This window comes from Peromyscus californicus, unplaced genomic scaffold (genome assembly GCF_007827085.1).
Source record: "Peromyscus californicus insignis strain IS unplaced genomic scaffold, ASM782708v3 Scaffold_7__1_contigs__length_154581171, whole genome shotgun sequence".
Lineage (NCBI taxonomy): Eukaryota > Metazoa > Chordata > Mammalia > Rodentia > Cricetidae > Peromyscus > Peromyscus californicus.
Genome location: NW_026294595.1, coordinates 125790456 through 125808282, shown reverse-complemented (window position 1 = coordinate 125808282; position 17827 = coordinate 125790456). Strand labels below are relative to the sequence as shown.

The 17827-nt window shown below is 52.5% G+C and overlaps 1 protein-coding gene across 1 annotated transcript in view; it reads right to left on the bottom strand.

Annotated features, from left to right (window-relative positions):
• The window catches only part of Angpt4 (angiopoietin 4), a 39176-nt gene extending 21864 nt beyond the window's left edge, over positions 1 to 17312 (bottom strand). Inside the window, exon 1 of the mRNA XM_052725568.1 lies at positions 13159 to 17312. Coding sequence (XP_052581528.1) covers positions 13159 to 13482 — 324 coding nt within the window. The 5' untranslated portion in view covers positions 13483 to 17312. The remainder of the gene's footprint in view (positions 1 to 13158) is intronic.
• Positions 17313 to 17827: the final 515 nt, after the last annotated feature.

Here is a 17827-nt window from a genome sequence, read left to right as displayed (position 1 = left end):
TAGTAGATGCTCTTCCAAGGGCCTTGACTTTAGTTTTTCTTGTGTGTGTGTTTGTGTGGCCTTTTGAGACAAGGTCTTGCTCTATAGCCCAGCACTTGGGAGTCTGATCTTGAGCCCACAGCAACCCTCCAGCTTTAGCCTCCTGAGTGCTGGCGTCATGGGCATTCGCCACCATCCCTAGTTGATTGTATATGTTTCTAAGAAAATCCATAGGCTTTCTCTGGGGCCAGAAGCTGAAGGGCTCAGTGCTCCAAAGACCCTGGGGTGCCGCCCATGTGCTTCAGCACTCCTGAGACTTTCACAGCTCATGACTTATCATTTCCTATGAGGAACTCTTCCTGAACACCTCTCCATATCTACACAGGTTTCAGACAAGCATCTCTAAAACTGGATATGGTGAAGCACTGTAAATGAAGGCTTTCCTCTGTCCTACCTGGTCACGCGGCTGCTTTTAAAATAATCACTCACAGGCTTATATTAGTTACAAACTGTTTGGCCTATTGCTCAGGCTTATTACTAGCTAGCTTTTACATTTAAATTAACTCATTCCTATTAATCTATGTATCGCCACGTGGCCCATGGCTTACTTGTTCTTTCACACCTAGCTTTTCAGGCAGTTCAAATTGTCTGCACTGACTCCACCCTTATTCATCTCCTTCTTCAGTTTGAATGCTCTGCCTAACCTTATTCTGCCTCACCATTGGCCAAACAGCTTTATTTATCAACCAATGAAAACAATACATTCACAGAGTACAGAAAGACATCCCACAGCAAAGCACACCTATGATTCCAGCACTTGGAGGTAGACAAGAGGAGTAATTTAAGGGTATCCTCAGCTACCTAGTGAATTCAAGGTCAGCCTGGGCTGCCTTGAGGCCTTATCTTTTGAGACCCTGTCTCAAAAACAAATGAGTAGAGAAATAAGGAAACAGCCAAACAATTAGCTTTTCCAGCATCCAGCACAGGCCTCTGAGTCCCACCTCTCTCCATGTCCCTGGAACTCTCAGCCTGTTCCCATTTTGATCATGTCAGTGAATGGCCCCACCCAATCCTGAAGCCCCAAACCAAGACCTTAATCTTGACTTCTTTTCTGTTCACCCCACACATCCTGCTATTAAGTCTGTCTGCTGAGATCCCAGTAAGAACTTCCAGTCTGTTCGCCTCCTCCCTCAGCTCCCCAGGGACACTACTAAGTGCCTGGCTGGGGCCCACCAGTGGCTAGGGTGCACAGAACACTGCCAGCTCTGCCCTAGACTCTTCTGCTCAGCATGAGCCTTCTGGAACCTGAGTCAGATGCAGACTCCAGGGCCCCAAGTTTCTACTCAGACAGTCAGCAGCAAGTTCATTTCTGAGTAGAGAACTTTCTAGACACCTCTCCACACTCAGAGCCAAAACCGCTTCTCCGACCCATGGTAGGTTCCAAGTTATTATCCACAGATAGGAAACCCCAGGTTCCACGAGGCCTCCCTCATGTCTACAGAGCCAGACTGAGGACTCAGGGTGACTTAGGGCCCTCCTGAGTGATTAGGGCTCCCTAAAAGCAGACTCACTGATTTTCCCCAGTGGGCCTGTGACTGTAAGTATCGGGGCGGGGCAGAAGCCACCCACAGCTGGATCCTGTTATCCAGTCCACTAGCCCACCCACTGGCCTGGGCCCTTGGCAGATAATCCCAGCCAGATGGCCTGGTTCAGCCAGCCTGGGGTTCTGGATACCAACACCAATCTAGATAGGTAGCTGGGGCTGGCCCCAGGCTGAGGCACCAGCCAGTGGGTGTGGAAAGGAATCCTCTTGAGAACCTGACCCAGGCAGCGTTCTGCTGTCTTCCAGGCATTACTGCCCTTTAGGATCAGACCATCGGCACCTTTTCCAGCACCTTGGAGCAGCAAATTCTCATACCTGAGCCAGCAGCATCCCCTCTCCCCATGCACTGCTCCTTCACCTTCACGTTCCAACTCTGCTGCATTCCGGTCTGTGGGCCCTGGCAGCGTTTTGCATGCTCCTGGGCCTCGCTTTCCAAATATGCTCTATGGAGGCAGTAAGTACAATTCTCTTTTGTGAAGAAGTTGTGTGGAAAGGGCAGAGGAGAGGAGAGCAAGCCTCTCAATAGGCAGAGACTAAGGAAGAAAGGAAGGATCCTCCATGCAGACCTGGGTGTGTGGCTTTGGCGGCTGGGCATGTCCAAATGAGCCTGTTTTATTGCTGTGTTATCTATATAAATGGGTCTTAACTGGCAAATAGCTGAATAGTTGAGCCCCAGTCACCCTGTGGGCTCTACTCCACCAAGAGAAGGAACAAATGAGTCCTTAGTGTGCCCAGCCATAGTGACCAGTTTCCAAAATGAAAAACACAGACTCAGTGTCTACAAATGTGGGATTCCACCAAAGGGACATTTTAGCAAGTCATAATCTACATTCACCAGGCCTTGAGTGGGAGTGTGTGGCTGCAAAGGGACATGAGAACTTTTAGGGATGCTGGCAATATCCTAGACCATGAGATGGCAGTACATGGATTTTCCTATATGTGGATTATGCCTCAATAAAAAAGAACCCCGCCAACACAAAGTTCTAGAAAGTGTCCTATATAAATACGTGTTATAATTTGAACTGTTTTTCTTACATCAAGGTGGGACCTTGAGTCTCAGGCACACATCCACTCAGGAGTTTTTGTTGAACTCTTTCTTGCTATGTACCGGCCCTGCCCTTGGTACAGGGAGTTGGGATGAGCAAAATTGACAAATATTCTGATTCCAAGGCTCCTACTAGATAAACGAGTTAGCCTGCAGTCGTGATGTGCACCATGAACAAAACAGGCAGGATGAACGTTCAAGGCAAGCTGGCCAGGGTCATCCGGGCTGAGGATGGGATCCCAGCAGTTGGAGGGAAGCCAGGAGGGAGGGATTTCAGGTGGAGGAAAAGCCAGGATGAAGGCCCCGAGGTAGATGGGAGTGTGTGTGGGGTTTGACAATCAAGATTGGCGACAGCAATAGACTCCATGTGTCTTTCAGGGGAAAGGTGCATGAGGCTCAGGGTTCAGAAAAACAACTGTTAGTAGAGAGGGGGTCATGCCTTGGATCAATGGTGGCCATCCTCAGCCCGTGGCTGGGTGGCCTCAGACAAGTGTCTCCACCTACCTGAGACACTTCATTGAAACAGTGACAATCACAGCTTCTACCTCCAGGGTTGCTGGGAGCACTGTTGAGATGGTGGGGTAAACAGCTCGGTGTGGTTATATAACCAGCAGGTGACAGCCCCAGTACCTGTGTGTTACAGGTTGCCTCACGGCAATGCTGGCTGACAGCATGGCTGAGCCCTATCACTGCTGTTTTATAGAGGGGTTCCAGACGCATGTGAGTGAACGCAGCCATGATCAAACACCATCAACAGTGTGGACTCGCTCCTGTCATGGTGGAGGTCCATGACACGGCACGGCCCTACTCTCGTGGAAGGAAGATGCTGTGAGCCTCAGTGACCAGCCTCTGGGGAGGAGTAACAACGGGGAACAGCATTTTCTATTTGGACTACACATCTCAACTGTGTTTGTATTTTAAAAGTACAATGAAAGGCCAGAGGGCTCAGTGGGCGAAGGAGCTTGCAGCCAAGCCTGAGGACCTGACAGTGATCCCAGGAGCCCACGTGGTGGAGGAGAACCACCTCCTGCAAGTTACCCTCTGACCTCCACACACGTGCCCTAAAATGAAGAAGTGTTAAAAGTATAGTGAAGATGAATAGAGGTAGAGTTAGTGTATTTAGCAACTAGCGTATGTGCCAGATAGTCTTCTGGTTCTTTGAGACAGAGTCTCACTATGCAGGCCAGGCTGGCCTCAGACATGTGATCCTCCTGCCTCTGCCTCCTGAGTACTGGGGTCACAGGGGTGCACCACCATGCCTGACACCACAAGGTATTCATTTTTCCCTCAAAGATTTATTTTATTTCTAAGTGTGTGTGTGTGTGTGTGTGTGTGTGTGTGTGTGTGTGTGTGCCTGAGTGGAGGCCATGGGTTAACTCAGATGTTTCTTCTCAGGTACTTTTCTTTTCCTCTTTCTCTGTCTCCCTCCCTCCTTCCCTCCCTCCTTCTCCCTCCCCCTCCCTCCCCCCCTCCCTCCCTCCCTTCTGCTCCCCATGTCCAGCATTTAAATGTGGCTCCTCAAGTCTTACAACAAAGCACTTTACAACCCATTTTCCAGCTATCCTCCCAGCCCTGCACATTTGATTTTTTTCCTTTTTTAAAATTTGTATTTATTTTTATTTTTTAGTGCTGGGGGTGGAGGGGAACCTGGGCCTTATGATAGGAGGTGAGCACATTGCTACTGGTGCACGCCCTCAGCCACTATATGCTGAACTCTTTAAAAGCCACATGCAGCCAGAAGCTATAGCAGGAGTTATACTCTAGAGCTAACGGCCAAGTGTGGTCCAGACCTCTGAGAATTGGGGGCCAGAGCTTCAGCGGCTCCGTGTGTGTGTGTGTGTGTGTGTGTGTGTGTTTCAGTTTCAACTCACATGTCTTTAATCTTAACTCTTTAAGATGCTTTTTTTTTTTTTTTTTTTTTGGTTTTTTCGAGACAGGGTTTCTCTGTGTAGCTTTGCGCCTTTCCTGGATCTCGTGCTGTAGACCAGGCTGGCCTCGAACTCACAGAGATCCGCCTGGCTCTGCCTCCCGAGTGCTGGGATTAAAGGCGTGCGCCACCACCACCCGGCAAGATGCTTTTTTAAAGTCAAGGTCTCATGTAGCTCTGGCTGGCCTTGAACACCCAATTCCTCATGTCTCTACCTCCCAAGTGCTAGGATTACAGATGTGCTCCACATTAGGCTACAATTTTAACCTTTTTTTTTTTGAAGGTAGATATAAAAACATGGTTCAAACTCCCAAGGAGCCAAGAGGAATAGTGTGAACAGCAAGCCCTCCATCCCTGTCCAGCTGCAATCCCTCTTGCTGTGACCACTGGGAGAGAGATCCCAGTGGCCATCCACGTAACTGAGACTGTTCACACCCCCTGCTCTCAGCTTACTCAGTACTTCTTTCCCAAGGGGAATGGCTGAGTTACAGGAATGCTCTGCCAGGCCATGCGCTGCAAGACCCCGTGGGCCAGAGCTGCTGGGTGGTACAGAGGGAAAGGGACATTTCACTCTGGGATCTGGTCAAAGCTCTAGCTTCCCGCCTCCCCCGAGAGCCAACAGTTCCAGCACAGTGAACGCTGACTGTGAAGGTTGCCAACATACAGACAGTATTGTCTCGATATCAAGATGTTTTCAAATAAGAAAGTCAAAATAGTGATGAGTCATGCTTAAGGTCTAAGCACATAAGACCTTTCTCCTCCCCCTGCTGTAAACCTGCAATTTGCTAGGAATCTCACAAGAAATGCCATTTACAGTCAAAGGAATGTCTTAAGCCCCTTTCAACTCCTGTGACCCATGGTTTTGTTAGACTGTTTCCCATCCAAAGAACCCCAAGAACTACCCTGCAACCCCACTTATTTAAAAAGAAGGGAAAGAAAAGAGTTTCTTAGCGACCTTTAGAGATGTCACCCTAGAGCCATCAAAATCGAAAACACAGTTTCTGCTGAGGCACTTGCTCGAGACCTTAAGTATCCACCTTTGAGCGCACCATCTCCTTTCCTATAACGTCTCTCTTTCTGCTGACCTCATGCTCAAAGTCTCTTTTTAAAGTGAAAATCCAACTGTGCGTCAGACTGGCTCATCCTGAATCCTTTCCGGCAACAAAGTCAAGAATCTGAGCTTCCTCTGAGTAGAGAGAGGACTGTGAAAAGAACTCAGACAGGAGTCTCTGGCTTCCGCTCGCCCTGCTTGTGACGTCACCTGTAGTGACATCACCTTGCTTCCAGCCCCCTCCTGCCTCCCAGCTCAGCTCCAGTGCAAGGCTCTTAGCTACCCTGGTCCCCTGCATCCCAGAGGGAAAGTGTGACCGGCTGGCCCTACTTGGCAAACGAGTTAAGTGAAGCTGAGAGTCAAACACTGTCCAAAGCCAGTGAACGAGGCTTTTGCTAGGCTGGCAGAACTGTTTCTGCAGGCCTGGCCTGAGCCATCAGCAGCCGAGGCAGATCCTGAAGATGGCACTCTGGAGAAGAGAGCCTGTGTGTGTGTGTGTATGTGTGTGTGTGTGTGTGTGTGTGTGTGTGTGTGTGTGTGTGTGTGTGTGTGGTACAGGGTCATGGAGGAGGTTGACGTGACTGTATGTGGCAGAGGCTGTACAGCTCATGGACAGGCTTTGGCCCAACTGCTTGCCTTTCCTGCTTGGAGGAGACAGGAAGAGGGTATGCATCCCATCCCCTCTTCAGATTCAGAATAGCTTCTTATGCTGGAAGAAGGAGGCAGAGACAGGAGCATGGTGGCCTTGGTGAGGCTTTGTCTTTTTAGCTGGATGCTTTCTCTCCCTGTCTTTTTATGCACTTGGACCATTTCAGCAAACATTGAAAGTGCCCAAAGGAATGCAAGGAAACCATGCTGGAGCTGAGGAGGAGGACCAGGGAGGCTTTATGAGTCTCATATCAAGCTGAGCAAATGGACAAGAATGCTGGTAAGGAGCAGCTTATGCCAGGCCGATGGACACTGCTGGCCCCCCTCCCCATCCTCTCCCTCTGAGGTCAAGTCATACCTCTGTGGAGCTTTCCGAGGGAGGTGCCCACAGCTGCTCAGAAATGATCTTCCTTCACCCCTGCATGGTGGTCCTGCTGTGTGCTATAACCCAATAGAGGCTGGGTTAGAGTCAGGAGCAGGGGTTCACAAGGTTCTGCTGGCCTAACTTCCTGAGGGAGGTGGCTGTGCTTTCAGCTTAAGGGTCCCTAGGTATCTCTTTATCCTGAGACCCCACCAAATATTTTCAGGTTTCACTTTACTTTGTCTTTACTGGACGAATTTATTATAATCCCCACTTCGCAGATGAGCAAATTGAGACTCAGGGAGTTAAAAAAAAAAAAAAAAAGGTTCTGTGTAAGTAGAGAGACCTGAGTTGACCTGGGTACCTGACTCCAGTGTCAATTCCCTGCCTTCTCCAGGCTCCAAGGTGATGGTTCCTGGGAGACATGCCCTGCCTGTGGATCAATCTTTTTCATCTCCACACTTCAGTGCCCCCTCCTGTGACAGAAAACAGAAGCAGAGAGGCCAAGCTATTGCAAAGACAGGAGGCAAGCTTGCAACTGGGAGTCACAAGTCATCCTGTGGCCGAGCCAAGGATGGAGTGTTACAGTTGGGACCCCCAGGCAGAGGTCTGTACTCCCTGGATTTCAAGCCTCCACATCCATGAGAAATTGGCCTTGGCTTAAAGCATGGCTCTCATCTGATCTTACATTTCCTGCCATGTGATCTTGGACAGGCCATCCCATCGCCTGCTGCCTCGGTTTCTTCGTCATTGACAATCTCATCTCCCAAGGGCCACTGTGAGAATGAAATGCTAAAATCTATACAAAGTACCCAGTACAATTGTGTGGTACACAAAAGTGCCCAGGAAATGTCAACCTTAATTTCTCCTGTCCTTATCTTTTGCTTATGCTGGGAGGCAGGGAAAAGGATGATTTCCACTTCCTAGAGAAGCCCAATATAGGTGATTTCCCCCAGGGTCCCACAGCCAGCCAATGCACCCTTAGGACGTGCTCCTCATCACAACCTCAGCTGCTCCGGGCCCTGGGTAGCCCTTAAGGCCAACACAGATATATTCCAGGGCCACTCTGAGGCTGGAATAACTGAACGTGGCTGAGGCTGAGGTGACCGAATGTCTCAGAGGAAGTACAGCTCATGGACACGTCTGGGGCTTGCATTTCCTGCCCTCAGGAGATGAGGAGGATATACATCCTAGCCTGAGCACTCTAGGCACTGGAAGAGAGGGAGCTAGACACACGTGGCCCTGGCCCACAGGCTGACTGGCCAAGCCACACGAACAAATAAACCTGTCCCTCTGGGGCAGGACGGGCCTTAGGCAGCCACTGTTCTTGCCTCCAGTTGATTATCAGCCAATTGCTCATCCCCAGGCCAGGACTTCTGGAGCAGCAGTTTTTAAGCCCTTCTTGGAAGAATCATCCTGTTCCTCTGAGAGGCAGGGGCCATTTGCTCCACCCCATCCCCCGCGTCGACTGCCCAGAAAGCCAGTGGAGAGGTTAGGAAATCAACCCTAAGCTATTTCATTCGGCAACCAAGATTTATTTCTTGTGGCAACTGAGATTTATTTTTTGTTTGCATAACCGAAGGCTGAAAATGCCAAGAATTTACAGGCAGCCTGGGGAGGCCAGGGCTGCTGGGAGCCCCTGTCAGCCTGGGAGGGTCTCGAGTGGGGCCAGGACCCCACACTAGGTTCCTGCTGAATGCCCTGCTGACCCTTGGCCTGTAGGCCAGGGCACTGGGCTGAGGGGGCCAGATAATCTATTTGCTGCCAGGAGCCTGCACATCAGTGGAACCCGACTCCTCCTTCTGTGGCTGTGGACAAGAGCAGAGGAACCTCACCCGAGCAGTTTGGCTGAGGGTGGGCACCAGCCTTGGGGGCCTAGGTCCAAGGTCTCCAGATTGGACGCCCAGAGAGAGAGGAGCAGGAGAGGTGGCTTTGGGGGACTTTGGGGGAGCATCTGAAGGAGACAGGAAGAGACAGAGGAGGAGAGAGAAGCATAAGATGACGGAGAGAGTAAGACTGAGAGAGAGACAGAGAGACACAGAGAGAGACAAAAACAGAGACAGAAAGAGACACAGATACAGACAGAGATAGAAACAAAGAGAAAAAGAGAAACAGACATAAGGAGAGACAGACAGACAGACAGAAAGATAAAAACAGGGAGAGGAGACAGAGCCTGGGGCAGTGGGCAGACCCCAGAACCCTAAAGCAGCGCTTACACAAAACAGGTAAGGAAGCACAGGGCCTGAGTTCAGTGGGTGGTGTCTACCCTGTGGCCCTAGAGACTCGGGACGGTATGCTGCTCTCAGGCAGTGGACAAAGGCTAGGGCCCAGCCCTGGGGTCCGCACTGAGTGTTCCTCCTTCACAGACAGAGAGATGTGGGGACCGGGAGAGGTCAAGGATGACACGCTATGGCCGAAAGACCTGAGACCAGTAAATACTGTCTGGGACGAGTAACTGGGAACTCCAGTAAGGAGAGGTAGATCTGTGGGATGGCGGCTGTGGCCAGGCCGGGTCTCAGGTGAGGAGTAGCCACCTCTGTTGTCCTGCTTTATAGCTGCTGTCCCAAGAGCTCCTGGGCACCCTGGGAGGTCTGTGGCTAACCACACGACTCAGCAGGAATCATTCACTGTCCATGCCTGCCCCTCATCCCTCCTGGCCACACAGTTCACCCAGGTGGAGGCATAGAGCAGCACTGAGCACTGATTACAGCCCACGATAGGCATCGTGGGTCACGAGCCACAGAGCGGAAGCTTTCTGCGAGGAGAGCGGAGGAGAGGCGAGGGAGGGGTGGGGTGAGTAGGGTAAAGAAAGACAAAGGAGGGGTGCAGGGAGGAAGAGCGAGAGAAGGAAGTTGAGGCTGGGGCTAACGTGAGTGTGAGTGGTAGGCCCCCAGAAGCTGCACAATGGGGACACGGTGACTTATAGGCTCCCTCTAGTATTGCCCTCCAGCACCCAGCGTCCAGTCAGGAGAAGACATGTGCAGCTGAAGGGAGAACCACTGTCCACCTCTGCCTCAGTTTCCCAACAGGTAAACTGAAGGAACAGGCAGGGAGCTAAAGACATGTAGGCAGGTGCTGGAGCTCACAACAGGGAGGGGCCCCCTGCAGCTTCAGGAGAAGGACCTCGAGGCGGAGAGCTTGGGCAGGCTTAGTTGTGCTGTTGTGGTGAAGACGTGATCAGGAAATGTTTTCAAACTCTTTTAAAAAAAGGTCAAAGAGGAGACTTTGAGTTTTGGTGGCTCTGAGGCATGCCAGGTAGAGACAGGAGCCTAAAAAGAGTCCCAGCTGTCGTCACAGAAGGCACAGCATCCCTGCCTGGGATGAGAAGCATGTTCAAGGGGTATGCGTGTGTATTGGACAATCTCTCTCTCTCTGTGTGTGTGTGTGTGTGTGTGTGTGTGTGTGTGTGTGTGTGTGTGTCTGTCTATTCAAAGGAGCCAGAGGCATCTCAATTGGGGGCAATGAAAGACTTAAACCTTCAGGACTCACACTCACGTCTGTTTGCAGAGGACCCTAGATCAAACAACCTGGACTCACAGAGAAGCCAGTGAGCGGAGAATGTCCTGGGCGTTGTCTGGCTAAATTTTACTAGAGGAGGGCAATGCTGTTACTTAGTGAGGCCTGGGGAGGCCAGGCCTCTTTTCTCAGTCATGAAGGGAAGGTCCAGTTGGAGCTTCAGGGTCAGAGTTCTCCCCTCTGGGCTCTGCTGCTACCCAAGGAGGTGACATTCAAGCCAAGTGACTCCAGGTATGTGTAGGTCCATGGTCTGATGTGTACTGGGCTTTACAGGTGCTGGGTGACCAGGCATGAATGCTGAGGGGTGCGAAAGGAAGTGCTCAACCCATGAGGCCCCTTACCCAGAAGATGGCAAGACTGCCCACCAGAGACTGGCCCAGGTTGGGAACCTGTTGAGAACACGGCAGGGGTGGGTGACATTCCTTGCCCCAAGGGATATCTCACTGCCCTTTGTCCCATGTGAATAAGAGGGACCATGACTGAGTTGAGAGTTGGGGTGACTCACGTATGGACCGTGCAGAGGGCCTCCAAACCCATCAACCCACCGGCGCTGCGCCTGGTGAGCTGCGCCGTGCTGGTGGGGTTCATGCCACGGGGACACAGCAAAGAGGGATGCCTGAGAGTCTCACAGTGCTCCCAGCGCCGCCTGACCTACTGTCAGAGGAGGAAACGGGCTTGTTCATCCACAACCACGTGACTAATCAGTACCTTCTGGCCCACCAATGTGAGGTCAGGCTGGAGGACTCTCCCAACATTCCAACGCCCAAGAAGGATCCCGTACCATAGAAAGAGTTGGGCCGAGTGACTGGTCTCAAAGATCATCAAGTCAAATTCTTCTACTGACTCAGCTGTTTCCCAGACACCAGGACTGGGGGATTCAAGGGACAAGAGGGTGGGGCTTGGGGTAGAGGGCTAGCAGGAAGTAAAGGCAGTGCCCAAAGGAGAGATAGCAAGTCCTGGGCAAGTGGGCACAGAGAAGCCAACAGCTGGTACCGGTGGGGCTGTGACGGATGGACTGGGTGCATGAAGAGTGCTTCCGGGCAGACCCAAGAGGATGTTGCTGGCTGCCAGCATTGTGCTGAAGTCTAGGAAGATGAGCTGAGTTGTGGTCATAGGATCTGGGACCTGAGAGGCAGAGTATGGGCCAGAGCTATTGCTGCTTCCAACGCCTCCATCTTCCTGACATGGGGGGATGCTTGGGCATGATTAAATGCCGAGGAGTAGACTGACAGAGAGGGGAAAGTCCCTAGGGACATGGGTGGGGGGGTGAGGAGGCTGAGGGGCCCTATCTGCTCTGAGCCTGAGGAAGATCTGGGAACCGTGAGGCATAGGACAATCCCCATATTTTCTACCGTTCATTATAGCCTGGGATACATCTGGTGAAAGGTGGATGGAGAGGGGAAGGGAAAGGTTAGAGGGGAAGGCTTGACTCAGACATCTCACAGGACTCGGGGACAGCTGCCCACAGAACCAGGCTCCATGTAGCCTGGAGCAGTCAGTGTGGGAAGCTGAGAAAGCCTTCCAGGGGCACGCGGACACAGGATGGGGGTGGCCTAGAAGTGCCGAGGGGCAGGAGGGAAGGAGCAGCAGCTGGGATGCATCAGGGACAGGAGGCTACATGTGTGGTGGGAGTGGGGGGTGTAAAAGCATGTGGGGACAGGGTTTCACTGCATGTAGTAGAGTCTGCTCACTACAGGGAGATCATCCAGGGGTGTGTTATATAAATATGGGCTCGTGTGTGTCAAGACCAACTGTGTGTGTTCTATGGGAGAGCAAACCTTTCCTACCAACTGAGTGTATGATTTAAGAAGTTCAGGGTCTGGCAAGATGGCTCAGTAGATAAAGGTACTTGCTGACATGTTTGATGACCCAAGTTTGAACTCTGGGACCCAAATGGGGGAAGGTGGAAACGCCCAGAAGCTATCCCTTGGCCTCCACACATGTGGCATGTGCATGCCAACACACATTGGATTGGTTCAGTCCCTTCCCAACATGGCTCTAGGTCTCCTTCTCTTTTCTTGGCAGGTGACACCTCCTTAGGGACTCTGGCTGGCCACATCCTGGACCCACAGGACAGGATCTGCCCTCATGCTCCTAGACCAGCTTGCGTTCTTCAACCCTGTACCCAGTGCATAAAGTAGGCATAAGCTGTGTCGAGAGGGTGGACAGAGACCCTTCTGGTCCTGGCACTGGGCCCAAACTGCAGTGGTGTACTTACCTTTTGGCCTTGGCCATCTGACTTCCAATCTATTAAGAAGCCTCAGAATAAATCAGAATCAGATAGCCACCCTGCAGGCCTCCAGACCCTCATGTATGGAGCTTGCAGTATCCATGGAGACCTCACACTTGGACGTTCTACCCCATATGCTTTCTACTTAAACCAAATCCACTGGTCTCAGCCTGTTCACAATGCTGTGGTAGCCAAATCACTGAGAAACCAAAGTCCCTAGGGCCTATGCGGCCTGCTCATCCCTCCGTGAATGCCTTGTGCCCGCCCCCAACTTATGTGCTCTTGTGCCCTCGCCTCTGTTAGGATGCCCTCCAGGTGCCCATTGCTCTCTTAACTTCCTCAGAGATTCTGCAAGGGTCTGACCTGGGAAGTAGCCTGTGCCTTCTTGCTGTCTCTGCCTCCATAATGTGTCACTACCCCACACAACAGACAACTTTTTTTTTTTGCACCCTTTCCCCAGCCCATTAGATAAGAATGTATTGTTCTGTTCCTGTGGGGATGCCCGACACTTAGAATGGTCCTGACTCATGGTCAGCGTTCAGCAAATTCCTCTTAGATGAATGAATGAACATTTGTGAGAAGCCTGGCTTCCTGGCCAAATGATGCTCAGCCTTGCCTATAAGGCCGGATAGCCATCCTCATCGCAGGCCCTCTCTGGACCCCACATCCCAGAGGCTCTCTACAGCATAGAGCACCGGGCCCTCTGTCCTGTGATGAACATCTCTGGGCGGATGCTCTACCTGGTGATCGCACAGTCCCCTAGCCACCCACTAGCCCGTCACACAACCCCAGCTGTACCTTCAGCAGCCACTGGGTGTTATTCTCTAGTATCTTCTCCAGCTGGCTCACACGCTGGGCCCGCTGGGCTCGCAAGTCTGCCAGGGGCAGCCTGGAGGCAGGCAAGTCCCTCTGGAGGCTGTTGGGGCCCCCCAAAGCCTCAGGTACCGCAGGCCCCAGCTGGCAGATATCGGGTTCCGGCAGCACAAAGGTGTAGCTGCACTGGCCGTGTTGGACCCGGTGAATCTGGCGGCGCCCACTGGGTGCTGGCCCTCTCTGCTGGGCTGCAGCCATGGTGGCCAGCAGGAGGAGGCCACCTAGCAGCATGGCTGGTTGGCAGAGCATCTGAGAACAAGAGGTGGCGAGGTGATCTCGTCAGAGGTACTGGGGTGGGTACCCACCCACAGTCAGCCCAGATGTGCTGAGCAGCTGGGGCCTGTGAAGACAGACTGTGGCTTCAGAGTCCTACCGTTGTAAGTCCTGAGGGCCAGCTCCTCTGGGCTATTTATACTCGGCGCAGCCACAGCTGCTGGCTTCCCCTGTGAGGCCTCGCCTCCTGCTCCCACCCCCCCACCCCTCAGGCACCTCTGTCCTCTCTGTCCCTTCCTGCCTCTTCCTTCTGCCTCCGAGGCTTTGATTGTGCTGTGGGGCCTGTCCTCCCTGGCCAGGCTTGAGGCCACCCTTACACACACACACACACACACACACACACACACACACACACACACACACACACACGCACGCACACACGCACGCACGCACGCACGCACACGCACACGCACACGCACACATGCACGCGCTGGACCACAGCTCATGCAAGGCTCCCTCCCAAATGGGAAGCCTCTGAACCTTCTTCCTCTCCTCTCCCCAGCTTTCTCTTCTCTCCACCCCCACCCCTGTCCCCCAAAGCCTGGTTCTCAAGTTTCGGCCCCTCCACCTTCTCCCTCTGGTTCCAAGTTAGGCTTGGAACACGGGTGGTGACCCCCAGAGCAGCCTGGGGAGGGAGGGAGCAAGGCGAGGCTAGAGAAGCAGCCTGGAGACAGAAAGCCTTCCAAGGCTGGAGGAGAGTCCTGTGGGTGCCCAGCACAATTGGCTCCTGGCCTCTCCTCTCCCTTGGGGCCTGGGGCGGGGGCATTCTGCCCTGTGGTGGCTCTGGCTTCGTGGTGGCGCCGGGAATCAGAAGTCTCCTGGGTAGGCTGTCCCAGGACTTCCTGTTCTGGGTGGTAAGTCTTGGGCTGGGGAGTATCCTGGCCAGTACCCCTAGAATCAGAGGTGGCTGGCCCTAAATCTCACACTCCTGCTGCAAACACGGAGCCGAGCCCAGCTCTTGTTGGAGGAATGCATGCTGGAAGTCCTGGCTCAGGGACTGGAGGAATTTTCAGTTTACTGTTCAAAATCTAGCTCTACCGGTTCCCAGCTGTGTGGCTGTCACCAAGTCATTTCAGCTCTGTGCCTTGGCTTCTTCTTGAGCAAGAAAAATGCCAGTACCGACTTCACAGAGCATGAACGTAATTGAGTCAGGCCATGCCGTTCAGGGACGCGCGAGGGAGGCCTGGTGTCACCATTTGCTTGTGTTTCTCCCTCCTCTGGATACAGCAAGGAAAGCCTGAGAGTGCAGGGCTTTGTCCCCGGGGCCGTGGTCACCGGGGGCCGTGGTCACTGGGGGCTGGTAGCCATGCTGAGTGGGCTGCCTTTGGGTTCTGCCCTTCAGGGTGCAGGCAGCCCATCTTCATGGTAGTGTTTCTTCTCTTTCGTATTTTGAACTCCTGATAAATGAATGAATGAATGAATGAATGAAGAGTGAATGAATGAATGAATAAGAGCTTACTGGAGCCTGAGCCCTGGGCCAGGTGTGAGGCTCTGGCACGAAGAACAGATTCAAGATGCCTGCCTGCCGGTCAGAGCTCAGCGGGCCACCTCTGCCTTGGTCTCCTTGACTGCAGATGGCTCCATGGAGGAGGAGGCCCATGAATTCACACCAGCCTCCTGTGTGCCCTGTACCTGACACACAGGAATGTAGACTAAAGGGCAGCTATGGTCATGACACACTTCTTGACCCCAACGAGCCCCGCAGGATTCCTCTCTATTTTACCACAGAGAAAACAAAACCTGGCCCAGAGCAATTGAGTTGTTTGCTCAAAGGCCTTGCACCGGATGGGGCCAGGGATAGAGAAGAGGGCAGGCTCAGCGGCCATTACCTTCCCCTCTATGCCCCATCCCCCTGGCAGTCCCACCATTCTCTGCTTCTTAGCCCTGGCAGTGGGCAAGACCCTCCGGCGCCCCAGCCTGTCTGAAGCCGACACAGGAAATAGTGTTTACACCCCCTGTGGGTTGTGGTGTGGACTCCAGGCAATGGTGGGGAGCCTTCTTCACAGGAGACACCTTTAATGATGGAGGGAACAAATGAATGGATGAAACGTGACTTCACTTCTGAACAGGGATTGTTGAATAGACACAGGGCTATGCTAACAGCTCTCAGCAGAAAGAGGAGACAGTCATACTTCACAGAAGAACATCGGCAAGACCAATAGAAGAGCTGGGTCTCCAGGGGACACGTTGGGATGGCTACCTATCAGTCGCACTACCTGTGACAATATCCTTTTTCTGAGGGCTTTGCATATAAGGACATGCCACATTCTCTGTCCGGAGCACTGTTGCCAACCAACTCTGCCTCTCCATTCATTCAGCACCCACAAGGGACCCCAGTGCTTGGTGGCTTTAAACACAGTAACAGCTATCACCTCTCAGGTCAGGAGTGTGGGTGTTCCTTGAGGCCTCCTGCTCCTGTCTTTCCCACGGCGTCATGACGGTTGGTCTGATTTTATTTGAGGACTTTCTCTCTCATGTGTTAGCCGCTGACCTTCCCTAGGTCTCTTCAGAGATGTCACCAGCATAGCAACTTCAGGTATTGAGGTTTCCCATGAGGCCACTGAAGGATACCGAGGCACACAGCTCCAGAGAGCCAGGTGAAGGCCAAACTACCTCTTGCCATTCGGCTTCAGAAATCATTTCAAGTGTTTCCACTAAGCTGGACGTAATACTGTATCACGTCTTAAAATTCTCAATGAAAGCACAAAGAGCGTGGTTTGTGTTCCGTGTGGGAGCCTGGGCTCTGTGGCTGGGCTTGCCCAGGAGCCATGCTCTCCCTCGATGTCTCTGCACTGGCCCCACATCCAGCCAGTTTTGCTTTGCCACTGGCTTTTGCACATACCTCTCTGTTCCAGTTCTGAGTACCCTGAGCCCACCGGCCTGTCTGGCCTGTATGTAATTCTCATGGTCTGTATGTCTGTTTGTGTCCTTGGCCAAGTTACATCGCCCCACTGACTGTTTCTTCTGTCCTATGGGGCTAACAACCACCATTACCCGATAACGATTAAAGTTAGAAAAGGGATCCCATAGTCAATGCACAGTGCATGCTAAATAAAGCACAGCCGTCACTCCTCTGTGTGGTCTGAGGATTGTCTGCTGCCAGGGTTCATAGGTTGGCACCTATTCAAGCCTATGTATCAGATGGAAAGGCCTTGGGGAGGGGGCTAGGGCAGGGCAGGGCTCCATGAACAGGATTAACACCCTTGGAAAAGAGGTCCAGAAGGGCACAGCAAGCCTAAGGTTTGGTCCTTGATGGTGGTGGTAGTGGTCGCTGAGGAGAGAGGTGTATTGATTTTGAGTGACATCTGGGGTTGCTGAAGTGCAGAATGTCCCCAAATGCCTTTCCAGCTAGCACCTTGCTTTGGGTTTCCTGAAAGAGCTCCAGAACTGAGAGTCAGAGATTTCTGCTCCTTCTCAGCCTGTGTGAACCAGAACACTGTCCTGTCACTGTCATGGAGGGCTGCCTGTCTCTTGCTGGGAAGGCATGCTAGCCTGTTTCCAAGGTGCCCATCAAGTGCTCTCTTCCACACGCATGGGCCCAACCTCTGTGCTCTGAGCCTCTGCTGGAAGTCTGGACTGGCTGCTCACAGACCCCTGTGGGGCTGTCTGTCACTTGACTGGGCTCTCTGTGTGTTCTCTGCCACCTGGAGCCTCAAGGCTCATATTCTGGTATAAAGCTGTACCTGAAAGTCACTCTAGGGCCACCCTGTAGTATCACTTTCCTTGGGAGGCCTGCCTTGTCTATCCCTTTAATTACTGCTCCAATGCCCCGGCCGAAATGTCCTTATCAAAGCACTCCCCTGCCTCACAAAGACCCAGGCTCAGCCCCCACCCCACCCCCGACCCCCGCCCCGCCCCTGGCTACAGCCTTTCTTCCTGTCTTAGTTCCTGATGCCTGCCCAAGGTTCACAGAAGCGTGCACAAAAATTTATTGAATGGATAATCCTCACCATTGGGCAGGAACTGGCTCAGTACAGTCCCAAAGAGGAACCTGGGTGTCATCTTTCTCCTTCAGGGCAGGGGTTATGGCAGGAAGCTTCCACCTGGTCATTCTAAGTGTCTTGCCTCCAAGTATAGAGAACTCACTAACTCCTAGGTATATTTTCACTTGGCCAGCATGGAGGCAGAGCGTGGAGAACTTTTGCTCAAATGTTTGTCAAAGAGAGAATTTGGTGAGCAATACAGCTGAGAAGCCAAGAGCTAACGTAAGTTATAGCTGATCTAGAAGCTTAGACAGTAGTGGAGACTGTTTCCTTCTCCAGGGTGATCTTCTTCTGTTGGCTTCACCCTCTGACGATGCCCACCACTACCACCACCGTCT